Here is a 23,450-nt window from a genome sequence, read left to right on the forward strand (position 1 = left end):
CTGCTGGGAACTCATCATTTTTAGTATAAAATCCATGGTTTGGTTTCACACCATTACCAATATTTATGTTAAAGAGAAATCCTTACAACTTCAAAAACTACCAAAAGCTGCATTTTGTAAACAAATACCAGTTTATTTATCACAACACCAACATATTAACATTGTGTTTGTTATTACCACATGTATCAATCTAAAACAGCATTATTACTTACCGAAAATGGTGAAAACTTGGTAAATACTGCATGGGTTCTTATAATGATTTAAAAATGAGGCAAGATGAAAGTTAATTTGGAGACTATACAAAAATATGCGGATCCTATCAAAGGGTGCAAAGTTATGAGTTGGAAACCCATGCAGATACCATGTTAAAACTGTTAGTGTGACTTTATAAATGAGCTACTGGGTCCTTTAAATTGCTTATTTATTATATTATTGCAACTATCCGAGAGCCATAAGCCATCATGAAATATTCGCCTCAATTTTGACATCATTTTGAGTGCTTCACATTAACTTACAGAACCAGGTTACCTAGTTAAAACTTGTGAAACATCAGCCTTCTGGCAGTATTTTCTCAATTGATCAATCTACCTATTGATGCTACAAATAAATAATACCACTAAATTCAAATAGAGCACCTGCAGCACAATTATGCTATTTCAATTTGGTTCTTGTTTGAAACCAGATATGAGTTAAGAAAACAAACGCTTCCCATTTTGACCTAAGAAAGTAGATGATAGAACTACAAGGGCAGTTTAACTGAGTGGGAGCCTCTCAAAATACACCCACACCTTTTCATAATATTTCTGTGCCTTTAATTGAAAAAATAAGGCCACTCAACATCATGCTCTACAATTAAAAACCTACTTATCACACAATAAAAACATGCTCCGACATTAAGATCAAGACGAAGTCATGATTGCTTTTGTTGCAGCTGCCAAGAAATTTGTATTTCTTCCCATCAATTCTTCTAGCTGAAACACTAGTTAACTAGCTAAGTAAGATTTAGTTGCTGTCAGGAATCCCATCTCTACCAGTTTTTCTGGTACCTTCTTGTTAATACACGAAGGCACGGGCAAGTGAAATCTCTGTTCATATATATTTGCTGTACATAAATCTGGGTTCAGATTCAGAATAGGGATAACCTCTTCTGGTGGTCGTTTTAAAAACACACTAGACAAACGAGATATGTTCTGTAATGTCACAAGCTGTCCCAAGTTTGCAATTTGTAATGCTCTTGCAGCTTGCATGTATTGTTCCTTGGTGGCACATCGTAGTTGATTTGGACCAAGTCTGGTGAAGGCTGAGTGTGTGCTGATTGGTCCAGCTGTGAGGAGGATACCGGACATGATGCTACGAACGGTGATAAGTTGTTGAGATTGTCTACGCTGGATGCTTCTCATTTCCTTAGGCACACCCTGTGTAAGGAATGAATAAAAAAAGGAATAAATTTATGATTGTTATGGTGACATGTTTTAGACGTTTTTGTTTTGTTAGAAGTAAAGGTCATACATCAGTCATTCACCAGTATCCCGCTGATGATGGAGTATGGTTACTCTGAAATTATACGGACAAAAACGTGAGTGTTGTTGACTAGTTTTAAACTTTTTTTTTGTTTTTTAATCTTGTTTTGTTTTTTGTTTGATGCTTTAAAATCCACCTGTTGCAATTCTCCCGTTTTCTGTCAGGACTGATGGAAGAAGTGGTGTTTTCATGTGCTCGATTACATTTTGAGCAGATTATTATTCATCCAGATAGTAAACAATAATAATATTTGTACTATAATCTAGTCAACTGGAGTTGCTATTTTTGAGTGGGTCATTTTCATGTCCAATTTTACCACCAGAAGATCAGTAGGGCTGATGATGCTTTCAGGATTGGACGTGAACATTTCCTACTCAAAAAATAATAAGTCCAGTTGGCTATATTATAGCACAAATATTATGCTCTATCAGCTCCAATCACCTTACATTTCACATCTGAAAAACACAGATGCTGACAGCAGTTTAAAGCCAGGTGACCACACCTGGCCAGTTTCAATTGTAGGTAGCATTGTATCAAATGAAGCTTGAATTTTCCACACAAAAAAGTTCTTGCTGCAAAATAGTGGACTTTTCATATTTGCATGCATGGAAAAGATATCAAATATGTACAATAGTATGATTTCTAAAGTACCCCAACAAGGAAATCTTTTTTTTTGGTAACATTTTACATGGTTAAAAAGGGCAAAAATATGGCTTAAAGGCAACCTATTTGGCAAGGGTTGCAGACGACTGCATAAATTGTTTTGCAATCTTTTCAAAAACAAATTTTGTCAGAAAAATTGCATTAATTTTCAGACAACTACAAACTTCAAATTTAGAATCCTACAATTTAATATGAAGTATCACATACCCATGTATTTATTTCAAATTACAGCATTCAATACAATACAAGTGACAATTTTTTTCTTCATGACACAAATACTATAGTGTTACCATGTAACATTGCACTAAAATCATAACTACTGCACAAAAATAGTAGACTGGGAGCTGGCAACACTGACAGTGACTTTGAATCCCCCAGGACTACACTAAACCAACTTTTTGAGACCATTTTCATTGAAATCAGGGCACTTTTAGTTTCTGACCCCCATGTAGCCAAAAAAAAAAAAAAAAAACCTGACCACACCCGAGCTTTAACCTCTTTGCTTATAAATCAAGAACAGATAGGTCAAACTATACTTTTTCTGAATCGCTGAGATGAGAGGAATATGCTGTTTTCGGGCATGAGACAGCAGTTTTGTCAAAAAGGAGGAAAAATAAATGATATCTTATACTTTTGTACAGAAAATTTGAAATAGGAGGAATTCCTCCTACCCGAGAAGAAATCTCATCCCTGTGGTATGGGTTTTAACCAAATTTGAATAAGTTTGAAATTTGACCCCTGTACTGACCTTTAATTGATCCCTAGAATTAGGGCCTCTTTTTTAATTTTGGGAACATCTTCAATGTGTTTTGCAACAATCTAAGGAACCTGGGTTTGGGTTAGTCCGGGGATACAAAAGCAGTGTTGCAAGCTCCCAGTCTAGAAAGTCCACACATGTTTGAGTAGTCATAATTCATAACAATAATTGATAATTAAAGAACAATGAGAATTATACTAATGAGCTATTAGTTATGTGAAGTTGTTTATGACACCTCACTTGCATACCATGAATTTTAAATGGTCTAGATTTCATTGATTTTACCAAAATTGGTGCAGTTTGATAATTGCAAATTCAATCCGACTACATGGTGCAAAATGGCCTACATGTAGCTTGTGATGTCCTACTTGCCTGAAGTGAGCGGCCATCTATGTGTGCCATCAATCCGTAACAACCTCAACTTACTGTGAAATTTTGAGCATTGTGGGTGGTTGATCAAATTATCACACTTATTTACAAAAAATTGTTAAATCACCCCTGGATAATTTGGAATTCTTTTTGCACAAGAGAGGTACCAAACTCAAGCTGACTAATTCTCAGCACGTTTACATTAATTTCAATCTTCTTTATCACTCATGGTAAGAAATATGACCATTCAAAGTGGGGACTTTCTTTTTATGTGGTGTTTATTTATTGTATTAAGGGGGCTGGCATTTTCCTCGGAAGCGGGGGTCCCAAATTTATAAAATATCAGCGTTAATAAAACTGTGCCCCCCCCTATTTCGGCAACAAACATTTTATGCCCCCCCCCCACCATCGATACACCTTACCCCTAAACAGGCTAAAATTGTATTTAAATCAGTCTTTTTGGATAAAATAAACACACTATCTAGATGACCAACTTGTGACTCCCTACATTTTGGTCATCAAAAATTTTATGACCCCCTATTTTTCTTTCCAAAATTTATACCCCCCAATATATTTGGGACACCCCCTTCCGAAGAATATGCCAGCCTCCTAAGAAAGAATAATGGCGCATCCTATTTATCAGATTGTTTGAGCTTTTGTGTAAAGGAAAACAAATTGTATATGTAGTTGCCACAACATCAAAATTATTTGTGAAATCATGATTATCAGTTTTAATCATTTTAGTACCTGATTCATAGATAGCCCATCTAGTACAATTTGGTTAAATATATGTAATGCGATCAAGTAAAATTAGTCGGAACTCGAAAATATTAAATTTTGATTTTCTTATATCATAGTGAAAGGCATTTACAAAGATACATTGTGCAGAAAATCCCATTGAAATTGAGCAACTAGTTCTAAAGATATGAGCAATTAAAGAGTTTCCAAAACAAAAGGAAACAAAAGGAAATATTAACTTTGTTTGGATATATCTCAAAATCAATATTTCCGAGTTGCGACTGCTTTTGCTTGATCGCATTTTATGCAAAACTCCTCCACCAATGAAAGCGATAGTTAATCTGATCAGCTTGAAAACAAACATACTATTAACCCCTAGCACACAATAATGTAACTAATAAATAATTTCTCTACTGCAAAAAACAAAGACATTAAGGAAATCATAATTGCACTTTTCTGTGCTTAAAATTGTAACTTTCACCAATTTCAAACGTATGATTTATAAACATTTTGGTCACATGATATTAACACCCTGCAGGGCAACCCAAAAATCTGTAATACCCTGGACCGATAGCGAATCGTATTGAACAGTTTAAAAAATTTACGGATCTGGGCATGTATCATTGGGGTAGGCTGGATCGGGACAAGTCCTTTGCGAGTTGAAACGGACCAGGGTTCTTTCTGTTTGAGTCGGGATCAGGTAAAAGTATCCCAAAACAGCGGAGTTGTGTTCACTAATTTCTATATTGACAGTAAAATTTCACCTCGGGTGAGTGCAAGTGCATGAGGTATTATAAATCTGAAATTATTATGAATATGTGTGATTGCATTCATGTACATGTAGGTCATTCTTAGTTTTCATTTCACATTGATTGGATCCGATTTGAAACTTCGGATCGGATTTGGAAAAGCTAAAACGCATTGGGATATGGTTAACAGAAGTTCGGATCCGTCGGTTCGGGTTGGTTTATCATTATTCAGAGAATGCCAGGATGGGGTGGTAAAATCTTTCCCATGAGGGCATGATATCTCAAAGGAGATTTTTTAAATGGTTATTATATGTGTATAATTTTGGTTTAAATACCAGTTGACTTTCTCATACTTTGGTTTCCTGAAGTAAGGATGTTTTTCCACTGATTTCTGCTACAAAATGCAATTTTTGATGACTGTTTTAAAAAGGCAATTTTTCTTTCTAAAATTGTGATTGTGCCCAGCTCTTAATATGTATTATACCGGTAAACCCTAGCACACAATAATGAAACAGAAAATAATGTTTCAATCACAAAACATAAAGAGCGACAGTAATAATAATCTGGGAGCTTATTCTGTATGTATCTGGCTGTACAATTCTTATTTTCACATGAAATTGTGATTTTTCCAAAATAAAATCATCATTTTCAGACAGTTCGGAAAGAAAATAGTCAAGATAACTGAGCCATATGACATATGTGTGTTTTGTCTCATATTTTTATATTGTTACTTTATATTAATAAAGTAATAATTAAAAACTAACCTCCAAGCTGAGCCTGAAATATGGGACTTTTTGGTTGATCCTTCATACATGTAATTATTTTGTATAAGCTAATCTTATCCCCAGGCCTATCTTTAACACCAACACTAACCCTAATCCTAATTTGGTGTAAAATTACATGAAGGTATAACCAAATTGTCTCTAAATTATCTAAATTGTTTATAATTTTTTGCTATAAATTGCACTTGCTCACACTTTAAAATTTGTATATAACTCTGCTCTTGACTTTAGGCATACAAGCTAGGCTCAAACTCAATGTGAGTTCCAACTAAACTTTTGATAAGGCCAAAAATAAAGATTGTTTGCTTGTCCTCAACAACTTTTTCAGAATTGGGTTGGTAGGTCAGGATTAAAAAAATTTTTTTTTTAAAGGTCATAGCTAAAACATGACTGTACTTTTAATTAGCTTAATAAATAGCCCAAATAGTTGTGAATTGGGATATTTCTCTACTGTATACCACTTCATTTATGTTTTTAAAACAGTTAATAAGTGTGAAGAAACTGGAAAAAACTTTTCAGGATGTCAAAAATGTTGAAAGAAAAAAAAACTTTTTCTGGAATTTCAAAAAATTAGGGTAGGTATTCATTTGTACAGTAAAATAAAAATAAAAAGCTTTTTTTTCCAGATTGCGGTCGGTCGGTGGAGAACAAGCAAACAATCTCCCCCCCCCTAATATGCATCATGGTGCAAAATAGGTTGGGTCTTTGGTCTTTGGGAGGATGCCATTTAGAACAGTAGTCAAATGGTGCCACTATTATAACCTCCGCAAAAACACAACATGAGTAAGATTGTGAATATTTCCATGAATACACATTCCCTGGGATTACTGATTACATCTTCATCAAAACACTTGTTTCCTTCATAAATTACACATAATACCATTATTTACAATCATTAAAACAATTGGTAGTAATCATCATGAAAAAGTATTTAAGTAAGATTGTCAAAATCATGATTACAAGATGGCAAGTGGATTGAAATTGAGTTGTGAAATGAAAGACCAATAGCAAAACAATTATGATCAGTAAATTAACTACAATAATGATAAAGTTGGTCAACCAATTTTTAAGCCTTGGGGTTCCTACAGGCAGCTCTGAATTTGAAAATGGTCAGATTTACAAGGAATGAGAGCAGGGCATAATATAACCAGTATCTCATCCCATTTTGCTACACAATCAAGCCAAATTGCTATGCAATCACACAAACATAATTATGTTATTGCAATGCATAGTTATTGCTATACAGATAAAACTTTTTATGCAAAATTCTGACATTAAATTATGCCCTGAGTGGAAGGTTGTTAATATCTCAGAATAGCCTGATTCCTCAGGTTTTGCTTAAAGTCATAATGTACGATCTTATAATATGAATTTGGTTAATTTTTTTAAAACCTGATTTTTTGGCATATTTGTAATGTTTACACATGTCACAACTTGCACCTAAATGGAATCAGCCAAATTTGTTGTGTTTGTAGGTAAACACAGCAAAGCTCGACATAAAGTCATAATTCAAGAAATTATGACTTTATGTCCGCCCATAGAACTGTGTGTTAAACGGCCAAAATAACAAGCAGTGTTTCTTTCACGTTACCTCGTTATTTCAGCTCAAAATGGACAGAAACCATTTCCGATCATTATTACTAGTATTATTTCAGCATTTTGAGTATATAATGACAAAATTAAAATTTGAAGGAAATCGTACATTAAGCCTTTAAGTACAGGGAATGCATCTTGCAATGAAGAACCTCTGGATCTAGCTATGTAGCCAAAACCCTGTAAACTAAATACTTACCCTGTCTATGCTTTAATTGAAATACAGTGCATTAATTAGATTTCAGCTGCTCAAAAACAATGAGTAATAAAATGTGACGTGTCATGTCAAAAGGAGACACTTTTGGGCAGGATCGTAAATGGAGATATAGCCAAAAATCTGCCCGGGGGTGAATTTTTCACAATTTGGGTTTGTTGCGAATTTGTCATGTTATTAATGTTAAAAATATTGTCTGATAGTTTCAGACCGGAATATAACTGGCGTCATGTATTTTTTGAGACATTTTTCAAGGTAATTCCTGCTCTCAACGTTGTCAATAATATTTTAAAAGGCCGATATCTCAATTTCCAATTTTATAATACTATAACTTATGAACTCAATATCTTCGCTTAGGAATGTCCGGTTTCATAGGGGAAAACGGTGTTGTGGAGCAAAATATCTCTATATTTAAGATATGTAAAAACCTCAAAATTGATAACCTGCCCAAAAGTGTCTCCTTTTGACATGACACGTCACAAATGGTGACCAAAACCTACTAAACCGACTTCTCACAGAAAAAAATAACTATACTACAAACTAAACAAATTGATTAGCTGATGATATGCTGATGCGTATAATAATTAAGATATAAACATGATGAAATTGCACAACAAAATTTACCATTTATAATCACTCAAAAATTATTATGAATAATAGTATGAATTTCTATTTACATGAGTTGAATTCAGAGTTGAATTCTAACAGTGATCATTTCAAACACTGAAATTGTTCTATTTTTTAAAATCTTAAATGAATAATAAATTGTTTCTCCATGGATGTATGTCCATTTATGGGGGTGTCTGTAGGGGTGCGTGTGTGGGTAATTGCCATAAAAGAGGACAAACTGTATTTTCACACATACAAATGTAGACCTATGACAATGGTTACGACTATCCACATCCTTTTTCACATGCATTTAGCTTCTAGAAACACAGTAAAAATGCATTTGAGCTTTAATTATGAATGTACAATATCGTTCAGGTATGCAGTTGTTATTGTATCTCAATTTGTAGGTACAAATTGTTGCTGGATAAAAAAAAAAAAAAAAAAAAATTGATACTCAACATCCACACATGGGGGTACTCAAGTTTGGTTTAGGTAGGATGTGCCCGAGGATGTGCCACTGAGAATTTGAAGTGGATCCATCCCATACGTGTATACTAATTTTTCACTAAAATTTGGACCCATCATTATACCAACTTTTCTAACATTTCTGGCAAATTTTCAAAATTTGGCTACACCGAGGCAAAATTGTGTTATTTTTGAGGGGAAAATGGGAAACCCTGAAAAAATGACCTATCCACTCCCATATATTATTGGTATGCATCATGTGCCTGTCAATATACCCCTTTTTTGAGGCAAATCTGCCACCTATAATGACCCTTTTTCATCAGCTTGCATCCAGTGATCCCTTTTTATCAGCTTACACCCAATGACCCTTTTTTTCAGAAATTTATACCAAATATGAATTTTTTGGATGTTTCACACACATTTTTAACAATTTTTTGTAGCCATTTAAGCTTAAATATGGCTAATTCTTGCAAAATTTTTGCAAATTCTTCTTTTTCCTAGAAAGTTATTATTTCATGGTAAATGACACCCAATTTTTATCATTCCCACACTGAATGCATGACCGCCATTTTCTTGGATCCCTCGCCGAGGACCCCTTTCGACAAAAATCATCACCAAAAGACCCCTTGTGTCGTATTCCAGTAGGTACAGGTACGTCACTTTCATATTCGAGTGTGCCCCCCCCCCCATGTATGTGTGCAATGATAAATTGGTAATGACTAGTGTAGGGCAATACATTCAAAAATAGTGTTAACCCATTGCTATGGTAATTAATCCCCTTACATTACTACTTCTACTGAGAATAGTCCTTTACCTCATCTGTTATCTGCATCAGAAATATGTGGGGTGTGTCTGTACTGTGTACCTCTCTATGGGGGTGGTGTGTGGGTGTGAAGGGGGTTGTTTGTGAGTGTGAGTCTCAGTTTTATATATGTGATTACATCTAATTTTTTTTTTTTGGTTCAAGATGCTACATATAATCAAGTACTGTCATACAAACATTCTTTACAGAGAACAATTTTTGAATAATTTACTCTACTTCAATAATGAAGTCAAATCAATGATGATGATTCCGATTGGTTATGCAACTAAGTGCAGTGATCATGAACATAATCTAATTCCAATGTCATTTAAAATGTGCCTCTGAAAGATAACCAAGATAGATAAGCTTGTCTTTGATATTCCGTCCAATACATGCTGGAAGCAGCAGATTAAACCTTTCAGAATACTTCTCATAACTGCACAAATCTTTGTTCATCTCTAAGATAAGCCGCGCCTCATCCGGCCGTTTCTTGATGAATACACTACAGAATCGTGACACTCCGCCATGCAACGTGACCAATGACCCCAACTCTGCTGCCTGAAGATGAGTAGCCGCTATCACGTACTGCTGCTTGGTGAGAGAACGCATTGGTTTTGGTCCCAACCTAATCAGCTGTCTGTGTGTGTTGACCGGTCCAGCGCTGAGTAAAATACCAGCCATGACATCACGGAGAGTCACCTCTGAATACTCGACAACATCGGCAACTGCTGGTGGACTCCTGTATGAATATGCGTCGACAATGTTACGTACTCCCTGCCCAAGTGGACACTCCTGTAGAATGCAAAACAAGAAAGGCCCAATCAGTTTGATGCAAAGTACATGATGATGTGTAAAACCAGCAAGGTGAAAAGAATGAGAGACTGAATTCAAAGCACAGCATATAATATGTTGCAGTAGTTGTTGATTTTACAAGTTATCCACCAGATATTTCCCGATGACAAAAGACAAAAAGACATTTCCAACTGGACATTTTATAATTGGTGATATCACAATAAAACAGGTGTAATTAGAAATGATAATAAATAGTCTAGAGGGCAGCGGTGTAGATTTCTTGTTGACATTGGGGAGATGGGGTTGGAAAATGAAGTAATGTGAATCCAGCACCTTTTTGCGACAAAATAGGTCTATGGTACAAATGCGCGCGAAGCGTGTGAAAAAAAATGCCCTATTGAAGCAAAACTGGTGAAATATGATTCATAAGTGGAATAAATTCGTGCGAAGCACCCAAATTTGGCACTTTTGGGGCTAAAATGGTCAAATATGAGGTTATTTTGGATTTTGGTCAGAAACCAACATACAGATGTCAACATTGGGTGATGAGTGTATGGACCAAATTATTGGGGGATTTATCCCCCACCCACCCCCGGGGTCTACCCCTATGCTACAGGTGTACTCCCCGGGTGTACTCACACCTACATTGTACTCAAGCTGGTATTCTCATGGTTGGTTTGTCCAATCCCAACTTTTAAAATGAACAGACATTTTAATGATGGTGATGGTCATATTACTTTATTCTGATTGAATTAATTACACTTCAGATAGGAAAAACATGTTCAGTGTATATCTGAAATGGTATATATATATATAGAAAAAAGGTTTCTAACAGGCAACAACAACAATATTCTCATTTTGATGTGAAGTGGGGATGAAGTCACCAAACAGTACAGACTTGTTTCCTCCTTTTTTGTTGAAAATGAGAATTTTGGTGAACACAAATCTTTTAGACATGGTTGATTTGTCCTGTACTTGACATGTCAATTTTAGGCCATCACTTGAATTTAGGTCCACCTTTGGGGTCTTTTTAAACATCATTTGATCATCCTCAGCTGTTCATAGCTAAGGGACGGTGCAATAATTATGAACCCTGTGATTGGGATGGGGGCAAGACTTTTTTGACAAGCTGAAAAAGGGGCCACACACAATTTTTGGGCACTTTTTAAATGAAACACTCTAAAAAGGCTTAGGAAAAAGTACTGAAACGTTTAAATAGGCAAAATTCTCTGCTTGCTATGACCGCATTGTTTAGACCAGGCTTTCTCAACTAGTTTATTTGAAGTGCCAACTGGGAAAGTTTATTGACCATGAAGTGCCAACATGTTAAGGGAGGATTTTGTGAGGGATCGCGTGCGAGACCGAACGCATATCGGATGGGGTCCAGGCATCCCCTTTATAGCACCTGTCCAGTGTGAAAGCCCCAGCCACGGGGGTCCAGGGGGCAGCGCCCCCGGAAGCTCTGAGATTTTAGTGCTTTCTGAAGGCTCAGATGTGGTATTTTCACCCCTTTTGGTTAAAAATTTATGTGAAAAAAAATTAGTAAATTTATCGTGCGCCACATCGACTAACTCCAAGCGCCACAAGTGGCGCGCGCGCCGCCAGTTGAGAATGCCTGGTTTAGACCATATTAAAGCCTTATTATAACATTTGCTGAGCAGGACGCCTCAATATTTTTCAAAATTCTTTTTTTTTTATACGATTATATTGTACTTTATTAAACTAACATACCCTGCATAAATCAAGACTCTAGATGCTCTAGTTTTGTCAAAATCCAAGATTTTGAATAAAACACAGGAACCGTCGTTTTATTATTATAAAATGGCCTTCGTACCATCCAGCCACACGGTCTCAACATCCAAGAGGGAAGCGACTAACTTGTTTTCATCGTCATAATATTTTGCCACCCCTTAGGCCAAAAAAAAAAAAAAGGTTCGTCTCAAAGCTCACGAGAAATTGTAAAATCCCACGATTTGACAAAAGCAAATGCGAAATGCGATTTTTTTTTTTATTTTTTTATTCCCGACTTTTTTTCATGGTATTTTGAGAAAAAAGTCTGATTTTCGCCGATTTTTTCTGGAAAAAACTATAAAAAATTTTTTTTTTTGAAATAAAAAATTTTCCGCATTTGTTTTTGTCAAATCGTGAGATTTTACAAACGCCTTGCGTCAGCTTTGAGACGAACCTTTTTTTTTTTTTTTTGGCCTTATTTATATATTTTTTTATATAATAAATTGTTTTTCCCTAATCATTTTAATCATTTTTTCCCTCCACTTTATTATTTTAGTTTTTATTTCCTATTTACATCCATCATTATGTTATATGTTCATGTAGTTGTATTTTTACCTTTCATTTTCATTTTTCTATTCATCCTTTTGTCTTCATTCATATCCTTATCCCTCTTACTTCCATTCATGACATCCCACTTCCTGCCCCTATTGATATTTCCCAATAAACACTTACATGTAAGTCTTCTATTGTCTTGCTAATTTCCCTTTCCTTTATGTCCATGTCACTATATATATGCTTGTTTGTGTGTTGTCTTGTCACTTTGCCTTTGATAAAGATCCTGCTAGGATCGAAAGCTTAGGCCCCTAAAACTTTGAAGTTTTATTATTATGATGGAATTATTAGTTGAATGGATACACAATGTTCATATTCACAATACGTACATGACATGCGGGACGGTGATCTACAGAAAAAAAGGTCGTACCATAACACGACCGAAGGAGTGATACATATTGGCTACATCGACGCTGATAGTAAATTCCAATTTTCGTTGCTTTCCCTCAGTTGTTCGGTGCAAAAATAAAAGGGGGATACATCTGACAGTAAAAGCTAACATTTTATGGCAAAGAAATGCTCATCTATTTTTATGAAAATGTTATAATATATGGCTTTAATGTTTGCACATTAGGATTTTAAACATTTGACATATTGAAAGGAAGACCAAATATATTTTGGCAGGCTGAGGGGGATTTGAGGGAAAGCAATTTTTCTCACACTGTTTGGACATTTATTGCAAGTCATTAGCCTTTTCGAGATATGGCGGACATGATCTAGGATGGCGCTGCATAAAGTGGATGAAGTCTTTGGAATTTGCCAGGTGGTTTTACCCAGATTGAAGACTGCCCTACTTTTATGTACACCATCTGATTATCTAGTGAGCCAGGAGCAGTTTTTAAAGAACTAAGAGTCATTTTAATTTTAATTGTACAAATTAAATACAAACTCTGCTCTATTTAAAAATAATGTAGAGCATGGTTCATATCACAAGCCTGCAACAAAGTAATACAAAATCTAAACAATTCAATATTATTCAGTTCAAATTTATTTACATCTTCCATTTCTTTTCCAATCACAATTATTAGGCAAAAAAAATATTGTTGTGTTGCCCTCAAGTGGAAAAATGGGAAATTTGGGTAGGATGGTCGGATTATTATTTTTTTTTTTTAACCTTTTTAAAAATCCTCTCAAATATTAAATAATGCTTGTTCAATTAGGGGACATTTGTCAATTTTGACTTCTGGATACCTGTTAGACAACAATTAAAGACTAGTCTTACAATAAAATATTAATTTTAAGTGAAAAACATTGAATTTTTGAACAAATCTGTAAAAATCATCATTCAAAAAAGAAAAATTAAAAAAATTGCGACCCTGATTTTTCAGGATTTAGGGTAGGACGGTTGAGGGCAACACAACAATTTTTTTTTTTTTTTTTATACACAAAAAAGTATTCTAAAAATCCATGGTACTACTGTCTGTAGCTTTATACAATAATTTTTACTTTATATACCATAATGTATCAAATATCATTTTTGGATGCATTTATTTACATTTGGTTATCAAAACACAGAACCCATAGAGTCAACTAAGGACAGTGGTTCCCAAATTGGGGGTCACAAGCACAAACCTTACAAAAGAAAATCATAAAGCTGGCATTATAAACATAAATATCAACAAAAATTGAACAACATGACTTAAAAAGTCAATCTTAAGTCAAAATTGCAAATTGTGTGCAATTCATTTGCATTTGTTAAGTTTGTAGTAAGTTTATAGCTGGACAACTCAAATTTTGTTCTTACCCATCATTCTGGCAATGTAGCAAATAATTTAGGCAAAAATCGAGTCACTTGTTAAAAAGTTTGGGAAGTTCTGACTCGGGTTTAAGTGACATGTGGATGTGGAGTGCTTTCTGGTCATGAGCAGGGCATGGTTGCTGATCACATAGAATGAATAGGGCAACCACATTGCATTATATATGTATCTGCATGGTTTCCCTTATGATAGATTATCTAAATCTTGTAAATGTGCTCATCAAAACACATTTATTAGTTTACAATAGTTTGGTGTGCATGATAGTGGGCCTCAGATATGGCATACAGGACACTCATCAGGGGCGGATTTAGAGGGGGGCGCACCTGGCACGCGCCCCCTCTAATTTTTGCAAAGCGGCGCCCGACTTAATGTATTTTTGCAGAGCGGCGCCTGATTTAGTGTGGGCGCCGAGCCGCCGTGACGGTGGCTTGGCGCCCCCTCTATTGAAAATTCCTGGATCCGCCCCTGCTCATGAAAGTTCAATTTCAGTCTAGCATCACTGATGGAAATACATTTTATTTTCATAGCTCTCAATTCACATTAACAGGAAAAAAATGTGCAACTTCCAGCACCTCTCGTGAGGTTATTTGAACTGTGTCTCCAAAAGACGACCCTGTGATATCAGCATTTCTTTCACTTTCGGTCCAACACTAGCTGGCACGCGTAGTGCGTATCTCACAAGGTACTCGTCGATGGAAGCAAGATCCGGGTGAGCTTGTAACATTGTCAGGGCATCACTTGGACTCTTCTTAAAGAATACACCACCTGCTATAGTAGAATCGTAAGACCCCAGATGTACGGCTTCAAGTTGTTTAGCTGCAGTTACAAACTGTTCTTTATTGATCCAACGAAGGGATGTAGGGCCCTGACGTACAAAGGAAGAGTGTGTGGTGATTGGTCCCATGGCGAGTAAGATCCCTGACATAACCCGATGGAATGTGACCCTTTCATCTTCATTTTCATCTCTTCCTCTATTAGAACTCTTCTTTCCTCCTCTTCCAATAGCCTTATAATCTCCTCGTCCCTGTGAATGGAAAAGAGAGCCATGTGCTAAAATTGATTTTCTTGCTCATTGTCAGTAGGATTATTGGTGATCCAGGAAGTGGAAATAAATATAATGTTGACAGAAGAGAAGATGGTGAGGTACTGAGGTTGTAGAACATAAAGCATCAAGACTGCGCTGTCCAAATACTTATATGACTGAGGCAAACATCATGATTTAATCTTTGTTTAATATGAAGATCTATACAACACATTAAACAGTGCGCCCGACTGCTACGGTCTGCATGATGGCAAATAAAACTCCTAACGTGATGGTTTAAGTGACAAATGTTATTGGTGGGGTTTTCAGTTAAGCATTTAAGTTATCTTGGTAACTTCAACATGTACATTCATGCATAGTGTTCAAAGTACTTTCTGTCAGGTACCCTATATAGAGCAGTGTTTCCATACAAGATCAAAACAAAATGATGGCAGCTTCATAACCAATACACAACTTGGTGTTCCAAGAAAGTTATACTGATGCTGATGCACATAACAAAGTAAGCTAAATCCTACATGTACATACATGTATGAAAATGATTAGGTTTGTAGCATTCTGACTATACTTGGAGCATATGACCCCCACACAATCCCCCATTTGCTGAAGTTCAGCAGCTGAACTATTCTCTACATACAAGTTCCACCTTAATCTATTACTAGTCCTTTTGCAAGATACAGAGTCTGTGACCCCATTTTAGAGAGAAGTCAACTTCAAATTCGACATTGAATTCAACTTTTACACACTCTTGATTGTTCGATCGTAAGTACGAATCAACTTCTGGGTCATCTCGATAATTTTGTACAAAACCCTACAAAGTCAATACAAGAAAATGCAAAACTGCTCAGATGTTCAAATTTCAAAAAAATAATACCGCCATGTCCGCCAAGGTGACATCAACTACGGGCACCACCGACTGATTTTTATAAACTTTGCTCTATGCACTTAAAATCGGTTATTTTTTTACCCAACATGGATTGAATTTGATGTAAATGGCTGCATGCAAGTAAAATGAGCTGCTTTTGGCAAAAAAAATTTTGATGTTGTTTACTTGACGTGTTGCCTAGTAATACTGAGAGTGAGGGAACACAGTGGACAGTTAATGCCGGTCATGCTGGTCACTCGTTATGCTTCAATAACAATATGAACTCGACTTCTAATTATGTGTTCCTTTACATATATAGCAAAAGTCAACTTTGAAGTCAACTTTGAATTTGACAAATGTTGCTCCTTATTTGAAGTAGACTTCTGAAGTCAAGTTCAAAACATGGTGACCCTGTTTACACACAAATAAAGTTGAGTTGGGCATTTCCTCACGACTAGTCTATAGCTATGTGTAATGATTCATATGTAATGAGGTAAAGCATAATAATATTCCTTTTTTCATACTCTCCTCCGACTGATATTTGGGGAAACTGGAGGATATCATGTGAAAAGAAATTACAGTGGTCAACAACAAGAAAGCAGTAAAAGTGCCAATTTATGTCATAGTGACATGCCTTTACATCAACTTGAACTATATTGTATTCGACACAAGCAACATTGTTTTATGTTTCTTTTATTATCAGCACAATTTTGACAGAATAAATGGCATACTCTACTAATTTGTCATTATCTGTCAAAATATCAAATGATCTAATTAGCATCTGGGGAACGAAGTCATTTGAATGATACATATTATGTACTATGTTTTGAAAGTCAAAATAGATATTTCAATGTAATCAGCAATGATGCAAAATAGTTATAAGGAACTGTAAATGTTATAAACATTGAAACCAATGTCAAGATGGCTTAATTTAGCTACCCAAATACATGAAATACATGCTAATAATAGTACACTACAAGGGATGGTTAAACATGTTCCAAGTCAGGAAAGTGCATTGGGGGCACTTACTAGGGGAGGGGTAATAATAGTAATAAGGATGAATAGTGCAATTTGTGCCTATAGTCCATGGGTTAGATGCACATAATTTGTAAGCTGGAGATGTTTTTAGAAACCATTCAATTTCCTAGAACTTTAGAATAAGATGCAATACAATCAAACAGTCGACTTTGAAAATAAGGAAGCCAATAATCATATCTATATTTCCATAGGTCTTGGGGCCCTTGAGTTAAGGCCAAGCATACATAAAAAACAAGTTTTGGGCATCCCCTCCCCGCCCGAGAAAAATCAATCACACACGGTGACACACCCCTTCATCAAGCCTTGTGATCTCCTTCATAGAACCCACACCATTCCGCTTATGTGTACATGTCAGCTTCATTTATCTCAATATTTGAGTGCAAGCACTGCTATTATAGTCCTGAAGGCAGTAATTTACTAGATATTGGTTTTTTTATTGTATCTCTAAACTAATGCATTTCAAATTCCTGCAAAAAAGGAGCAGTTCAGCAAATTTGAATTAAATTTCCTGCCTCGAGGAAGGCATATATGGGATTGCGGATTAGAGTTCATATTCCCCACCAACTGACTTAAAAGGTGATAAGGGCTACCAAAAACACAATTTAAATCAATAAAATGTGCATGCTTGTTTGTGGTATCAAGGTGTCGGGTGCATGTATGTGATGTATATATATAGGAATGTCTGTCTGTTCATTAGCATTCTGTTGACAGCACTTTTTCATTCTAGATATGAAACTATACTATTATGAAAAATGGCTACTCAATTATTATCTATAGGCTTTACTGTGTCAGAAGTGCTTCAAATGTATTCCAAAGTCAAATTGATGATCAGCATCCTTGTCCAGTTACTATGAAGATCAGTTTACATGTATTGTTGGACTAGAATATATCAGTCCCTGAATATATCAATGTGTGAAATCACTTGAATTGAGCCTCTGTGAGATGCCCAAGTGATATTAGGCTACGTTTGATATTCTGTCCGATGCACAATGGCACTTTCAAATTGTATCTCCAAGTATACTCTTCCAAAGTTGCCAAGTCTCGATTTGCCTGCAGATATTGTTCAGCATCTTGAGGATGCTTCTTAAAGAACACTCCGCTATGAAAGTGACAATCATAATATCCTAAGTTGCATCTTGCAAGCTCTGCAGCGCTGCGATGAAAGCCTGTTTAGGGATGCATCGTAGATTCCGAGAGCCTATTCTTGTGAAGGATGCATGTGTGGAAATTGGTCCCATGGTCAGTAAGATTCCGGACATGACTTGTCGCACTGAAAATGTCCCTTTTTCTTGCTGTGTGTATTTCCTCTGTTGAATTCAAATGGAAAATAAAAAAACTGAATTCAACTGAATGTATTTGTACTAGATCGTAATTTCTTGAATACTACTTTTGGCCAAGTGCATGCATAGACTGGACTGTAGAAGGAATGCTATCAGTATCAAGTTAACTGTGTGGAGCTTAAATTTAGATCGCAAGCATTCACCATCCCTCTTGTACATATGACAGCACCAAATATTGAGTTTGTGGGAGTTCAAACCATGGGGTTTCACACACACCCCTTCTAACCATGGGGTTTTACATACACACACCCCAACTAGGGGAGTTTTTCACACATACATCTGTAGTCTAAATCCGATTTCCTGAGGTGTTTGTATCATGAAATAGGGGGTGTTATATCTAAATTCTATATGGTTCAAAGACACTTGTTTTTGATCCTAAATTCTCTCATGACCGAATCTATATGGACATTATTACTTACAAACCTTCAATCCTATGATTTCTTTTGATAAAGTTTGTTTAAAAGTATTGACCACCAGTATACAGATTCTAACCAATGAGCACACATTGATTACACAGTAAACATCATCCATTTTCAAACTTTTTATTACAACCAAATATTATTCAATACATTTCCTACATAACACATACATGTATAAATTAAAAGCAAATGATTAAAGGAGGTAAAAATACAAAAAGATATAACTTAAGTGCAGCACCGTAACACTTGATTTTTTTTTAACAATTCACATGATTTGACATTTGGATGAAACTGGTAACCTAATTATATTTGAAACATAAAATGTTTTAGTTCTAATATCTGTCCAAAATGGTGAACCACAATGACATTACGTTCATACTTTGGTAAAATTAGGAATTACATTTTACTTTTTGATCCAAACACACTCTTGCTGATTAAAGACAGAGTTCCATCTGAAAATTTTGAAGTAGGAATTAATTTGTTGTGTTTGGAATAAAAGTTTTAACTTAATTGAAAATGATAAGATTTTATTATTTGGTGTAGGACCATTCATGTAATTGGCACTTTCCTGCCATTGATGGGGTGAACATCCGTATCATGCCCTAGCTTAACAGTCAACATTAATGAGTATATTACTATATTTTCACAGGAAAATTTTCTGGACACATGACCAATTTGTATTAAGTGAGTGTAACCTCGAGCCTGATCCCTGACCCCTGGCGGTGACCTCGCAATTCAAGTCTTAGTAATTTTGAATTGGAATAGTATTCTTGGCCGCAATTTCGATAGACATTCGTGTATTGCAAATTTATTGAATATCATGCAATCTTAATTTCTTCACAATATCATCAAAACAATTTCAAAAATATCTACCTACGGAAAAAAGTATTTATCTACGGGAACTCTTACCATAATATGTGATGCGATCAAGCAAAATCAGTCGGAACTCTGAAATATTAAATTTTCGGTTTCTTATAGGAGAGTAAAAAGCATTTAGAAATCTGGATTTTGCAGAAAACACCATTGAAATTGAACAACCACTTCCAAAGATATGAGCATTTAAAGAGTTTCCAATACAATATATCTCAAAATCAATATTTCCGAGTTCCGACTGATTTTGCTTGATCGCATCACATATTATTAACTTGCGACAAGTTACTTATTTTGCATCAAAGGAGGAAAAGGAGGAATTCTTCCTATTCAAATACATTGGTAGACCACCCGATGTGCTCGGGGTCACATTCATAATGCTAATATGCCTGCGCCAATGGGTGTTGTGTGTCCAGAAATTTTCCCGTGAAAATTTACCTATTTTGACTGCTTAATGTTGCTTTCATTGTTTCTTAAAATGTGATATCGATGTTCACCTTATCAATGGCAGGAAAGGGCCACTTATAGGAATGGCCTATATGTATGTATACAGTGTGTGTATTTACATTCTTGTGCGATGAATTACTTGCCAACATCAATAATATGTTAATGTGCAGTTAGTATAAAGCATTATGGAAAAGATGCATTGGCAACAGCAAGATGCTTTTGAGATCAAATTCTAACATTTTAACTTTCATTGAAGTTCAACATTTCAATACATAACAACATTAATAAGGCCAAAAAAATTGTTTGCTTGTCCTCCACCGATCGTATTAATTTTATCGCCCGACTGAAAAGGTTAATTAATTCCACAATAGAGTTATACAACAGTATTGAGTAATAATGTGGAGGTTGAAGGAATAGTTCATTTGAGGTGTATTAAAGTGGCGCAAAGTAAGACAAGTGTAGGAAATGAGATCGATGATAGCAAGAGGGTAGGAACTTGGGAGTGCAATCAAAAAAGAAAAAAAAGTTTTCCCGACCAACCGACCCAACTCTGAAAAAGTTGTGGAGGTCAAGTAAACAGTCATTTTTTGGCCTTATAACTAGAATTTAACTTATTGAATTTCAGATTCATCAGAGAGATCATTTATGAAAGCTGCAAAAGTCATTATGAGGCAATAGGTAGATGTACATGTATGCAGTTTAAGATGAACCAACTGTAGGCCCATATAACATCAAATGGGTAAAAGGTAGCTAAAGAGACAAGTGTAACCCAATCAAATGTATAAATCAATTCAAGAGAAACAATAAAATGCTTGTGAAGTACAGCCATTGTCCTTCAATAATACTTGGTAGTTGGTACCCCATTTGGATGCCTGCTACCCTCTGCAATGTTTCTGTCACTGGCAATTTCTATGAATGTGGTAGGCTGGGAGCATTGACGCCAAAGTTTGTATCAGTGGCCTGCTCATGCGTTAACAACCCCATCGATACAAGCTGTTCACGTATCTTCACTGTGACACATGTTGGTATCTGCTGGTAATATCGTGCCACATACTTCTCCATGTTTATGATATCTGCATTTGCAGCAATAGCCTCCTCCGCTTCGTTTGGTGGTGTCTTCACAAACACAACAGACGCTCTAGAGGAACTCATTACCGTTATTGCTGTACCCAGATATGCTGCTTGTAGCATGTTTGCAGCCGCAAGAAACTGCTCCTTTGATATGGCTCTTAGCGGTTTTGGCCCTCGACGGGAGAATGATACATTGGATGTAACTGGACCAGCTGTTAGTAAGATACCAGACATGATGGCCTTAATAAGTGAGGTACTGCTACAGAATTTACTCTTCCCTGGTGCATGCCCCTCTGTAAGTGAATTAAATGAGAAAATAAAATCCTTGTTTAAAGGCCGATCTATATAGGCAAAATATGGATCTTTTTGGTTCAAACTGAAAGATACTTTACATGTACCGTATTCATTCCAATAAGCGCCAGGGCTTTTACAAAGTCATTTTGGGTGGGCACTTATTTTTTACCTGGTTTACCTAATTTTTTTGTAAGGGGCATTTATTAGAGACAAATTTACCTATGTTATATGTTTCCTGAGATATTCCAGAAGCTTTTCTGATGCAGTAAATGTATTGCAAGTTTACACATGACTTCAAATCCTCAAGCTATTTCACTGTATCAACGTCTATCAGTCACTTCAACATCAATGGTACCCTTTAGCAAATTGAAAATAACCTGGGTGGGCGCTTATTGGGGTATGGGCGCTTATTGGAATGAATACGGTACATAAGGTTACAATGTAAAAGTTGATGCAGTATTAACCACAACATATGGAGAAGCATAATTTTCTATATTTCAAAATAAGCATCCAATTCAAATTTTGAGGTAAATATCACAGGTAAATATAGACTTCATATCAAATGTTTCTAATTTGTCAAACCCCAGGGTGAAATGACCCACAATCACTGTAAAATTTATGTAACTCCTAATTAGTAAATCAATCTATAAGTCAAGTTTCAGTTACATCGCAATATTAGCACAAAATGACACATGATAATTGCATGATTCTGAGCAAGTCCAATGTACATGATCATTTTAAGAAGACATTCCTGGCAATTTCTTTCACTGAGGTAACTGGTTGGGAGCATTGAAGTTAAAGGCTGAATGAGTGGCCTGCTCATGCGTTAACAATCCCATCGATATGAGCTGTTCTCGTATCTTCACTGTGACACATGTTGGTATCTGCTGGTAGTATCGTTCCATATACTTGTCCATGTTTATGATATCTGTATTTGCCGCAATAGCCTCCGCTGCGTCGTTTGGTGGCGTCTTCACAAATACTACAGACCCCCTACAGGAACTTCTTACTGTAACCGTTGTACCCAGATATGCCGCTTGTAGCATGTTTGCAGCTGCATGAAATTGTTCCTTTGATATAAATCTTAGCGAAGTCGGTCCTCGACGTGAAAAGGATACGTTAGATGTGACTGGACCAGCTGTCAGTAAGATAGCCGACATGATGTCACGTATAAGTGAAGTGCCTCTAGAGAACCTACGTCTGCCAGGAGAACCGCCCTTCTGTAAGTTAAAGGAGAAAATAAAATAAATCCAAACTAAACAAGTACGGTCCTTCTCAATGGGAGACAGATGAAGTCCAACTACAGATGTTATGCGACATGTAGGTGCATGTATCATGAGTGGAAGAAACAGTACTTCTTGTGCAATTTTGTTCAAGGCCCATTCAATGACCCCAGTGAAAGTTTGAAAAAGAACTTAAAAAAAAAAAATTGTGCATAATACAAGTCATTAAAATGATCATTAGGTATTTTTAAAATGACAAATTTGGCAAAAAATAAACAAGAAAAACTGTAGTATTGACAAAGTTGAAGCACCATTCAAATATATGTAGCTAATTTCTAGAGTTTAGAGTTTCATGTGTCATGTACAATTTTGTATTTAATACATGGTTTTCGGATTAACGACTCACAGGCTATGTTTACACATCTATGCTACTAACAATGGTGCAAAGAACTTAATTTTGATGATTTTAAGATTTTCTGAATGAGCAAGTTGCTGAATGGGCCTTTTTTACATTTGTGCGCAAGTTATGTGCATGACACTGGTAGTTATTTTAAATACTATCGTACTGATGCGAGTATAGTCCCACCCCGTTTTTTGGGGACACTCCAAAGCCGAAAAATAAATAACTTTTTTCTGAAATTGTTGGGGTGGGACTTTACTCAAGGTGGACTATACATGTGCTCGCGTCAG

At 35.8% G+C, this 23,450-nt stretch overlaps 1 protein-coding gene across 5 annotated transcripts in view; it reads right to left on the reverse strand.

Moving 5' to 3' along the window:
* Nucleotides 1–125: 125 nt before the first annotated feature.
* LOC140142077 (uncharacterized) overlaps nt 126–23,450 on the reverse strand; it is a 53,102-nt gene continuing 29,777 nt past the window's right edge. The window contains exon 5 of one of the 5 annotated variants that reach the window (XM_072164246.1): nt 126–1,415. In XM_072164246.1, coding sequence (XP_072020347.1) covers nt 984–1,415 — 432 coding nt within the window. In that variant the 3' untranslated portion in view covers nt 126–983. Of the gene's footprint in view, nt 1,416–9,134; nt 10,055–13,394; nt 15,179–16,094; nt 18,404–20,999; nt 22,758–23,450 lie in introns of those variants that run through there. The other 4 variants (XM_072164066.1, XM_072164190.1, XM_072164410.1 and 1 more) reach the window with 4 other exon arrangements.

Source organism: Amphiura filiformis, chromosome 1 (genome assembly GCF_039555335.1).
Source record: "Amphiura filiformis chromosome 1, Afil_fr2py, whole genome shotgun sequence".
Classification (NCBI taxonomy): Eukaryota; Metazoa; Echinodermata; class Ophiuroidea; order Amphilepidida; family Amphiuridae; genus Amphiura; species Amphiura filiformis.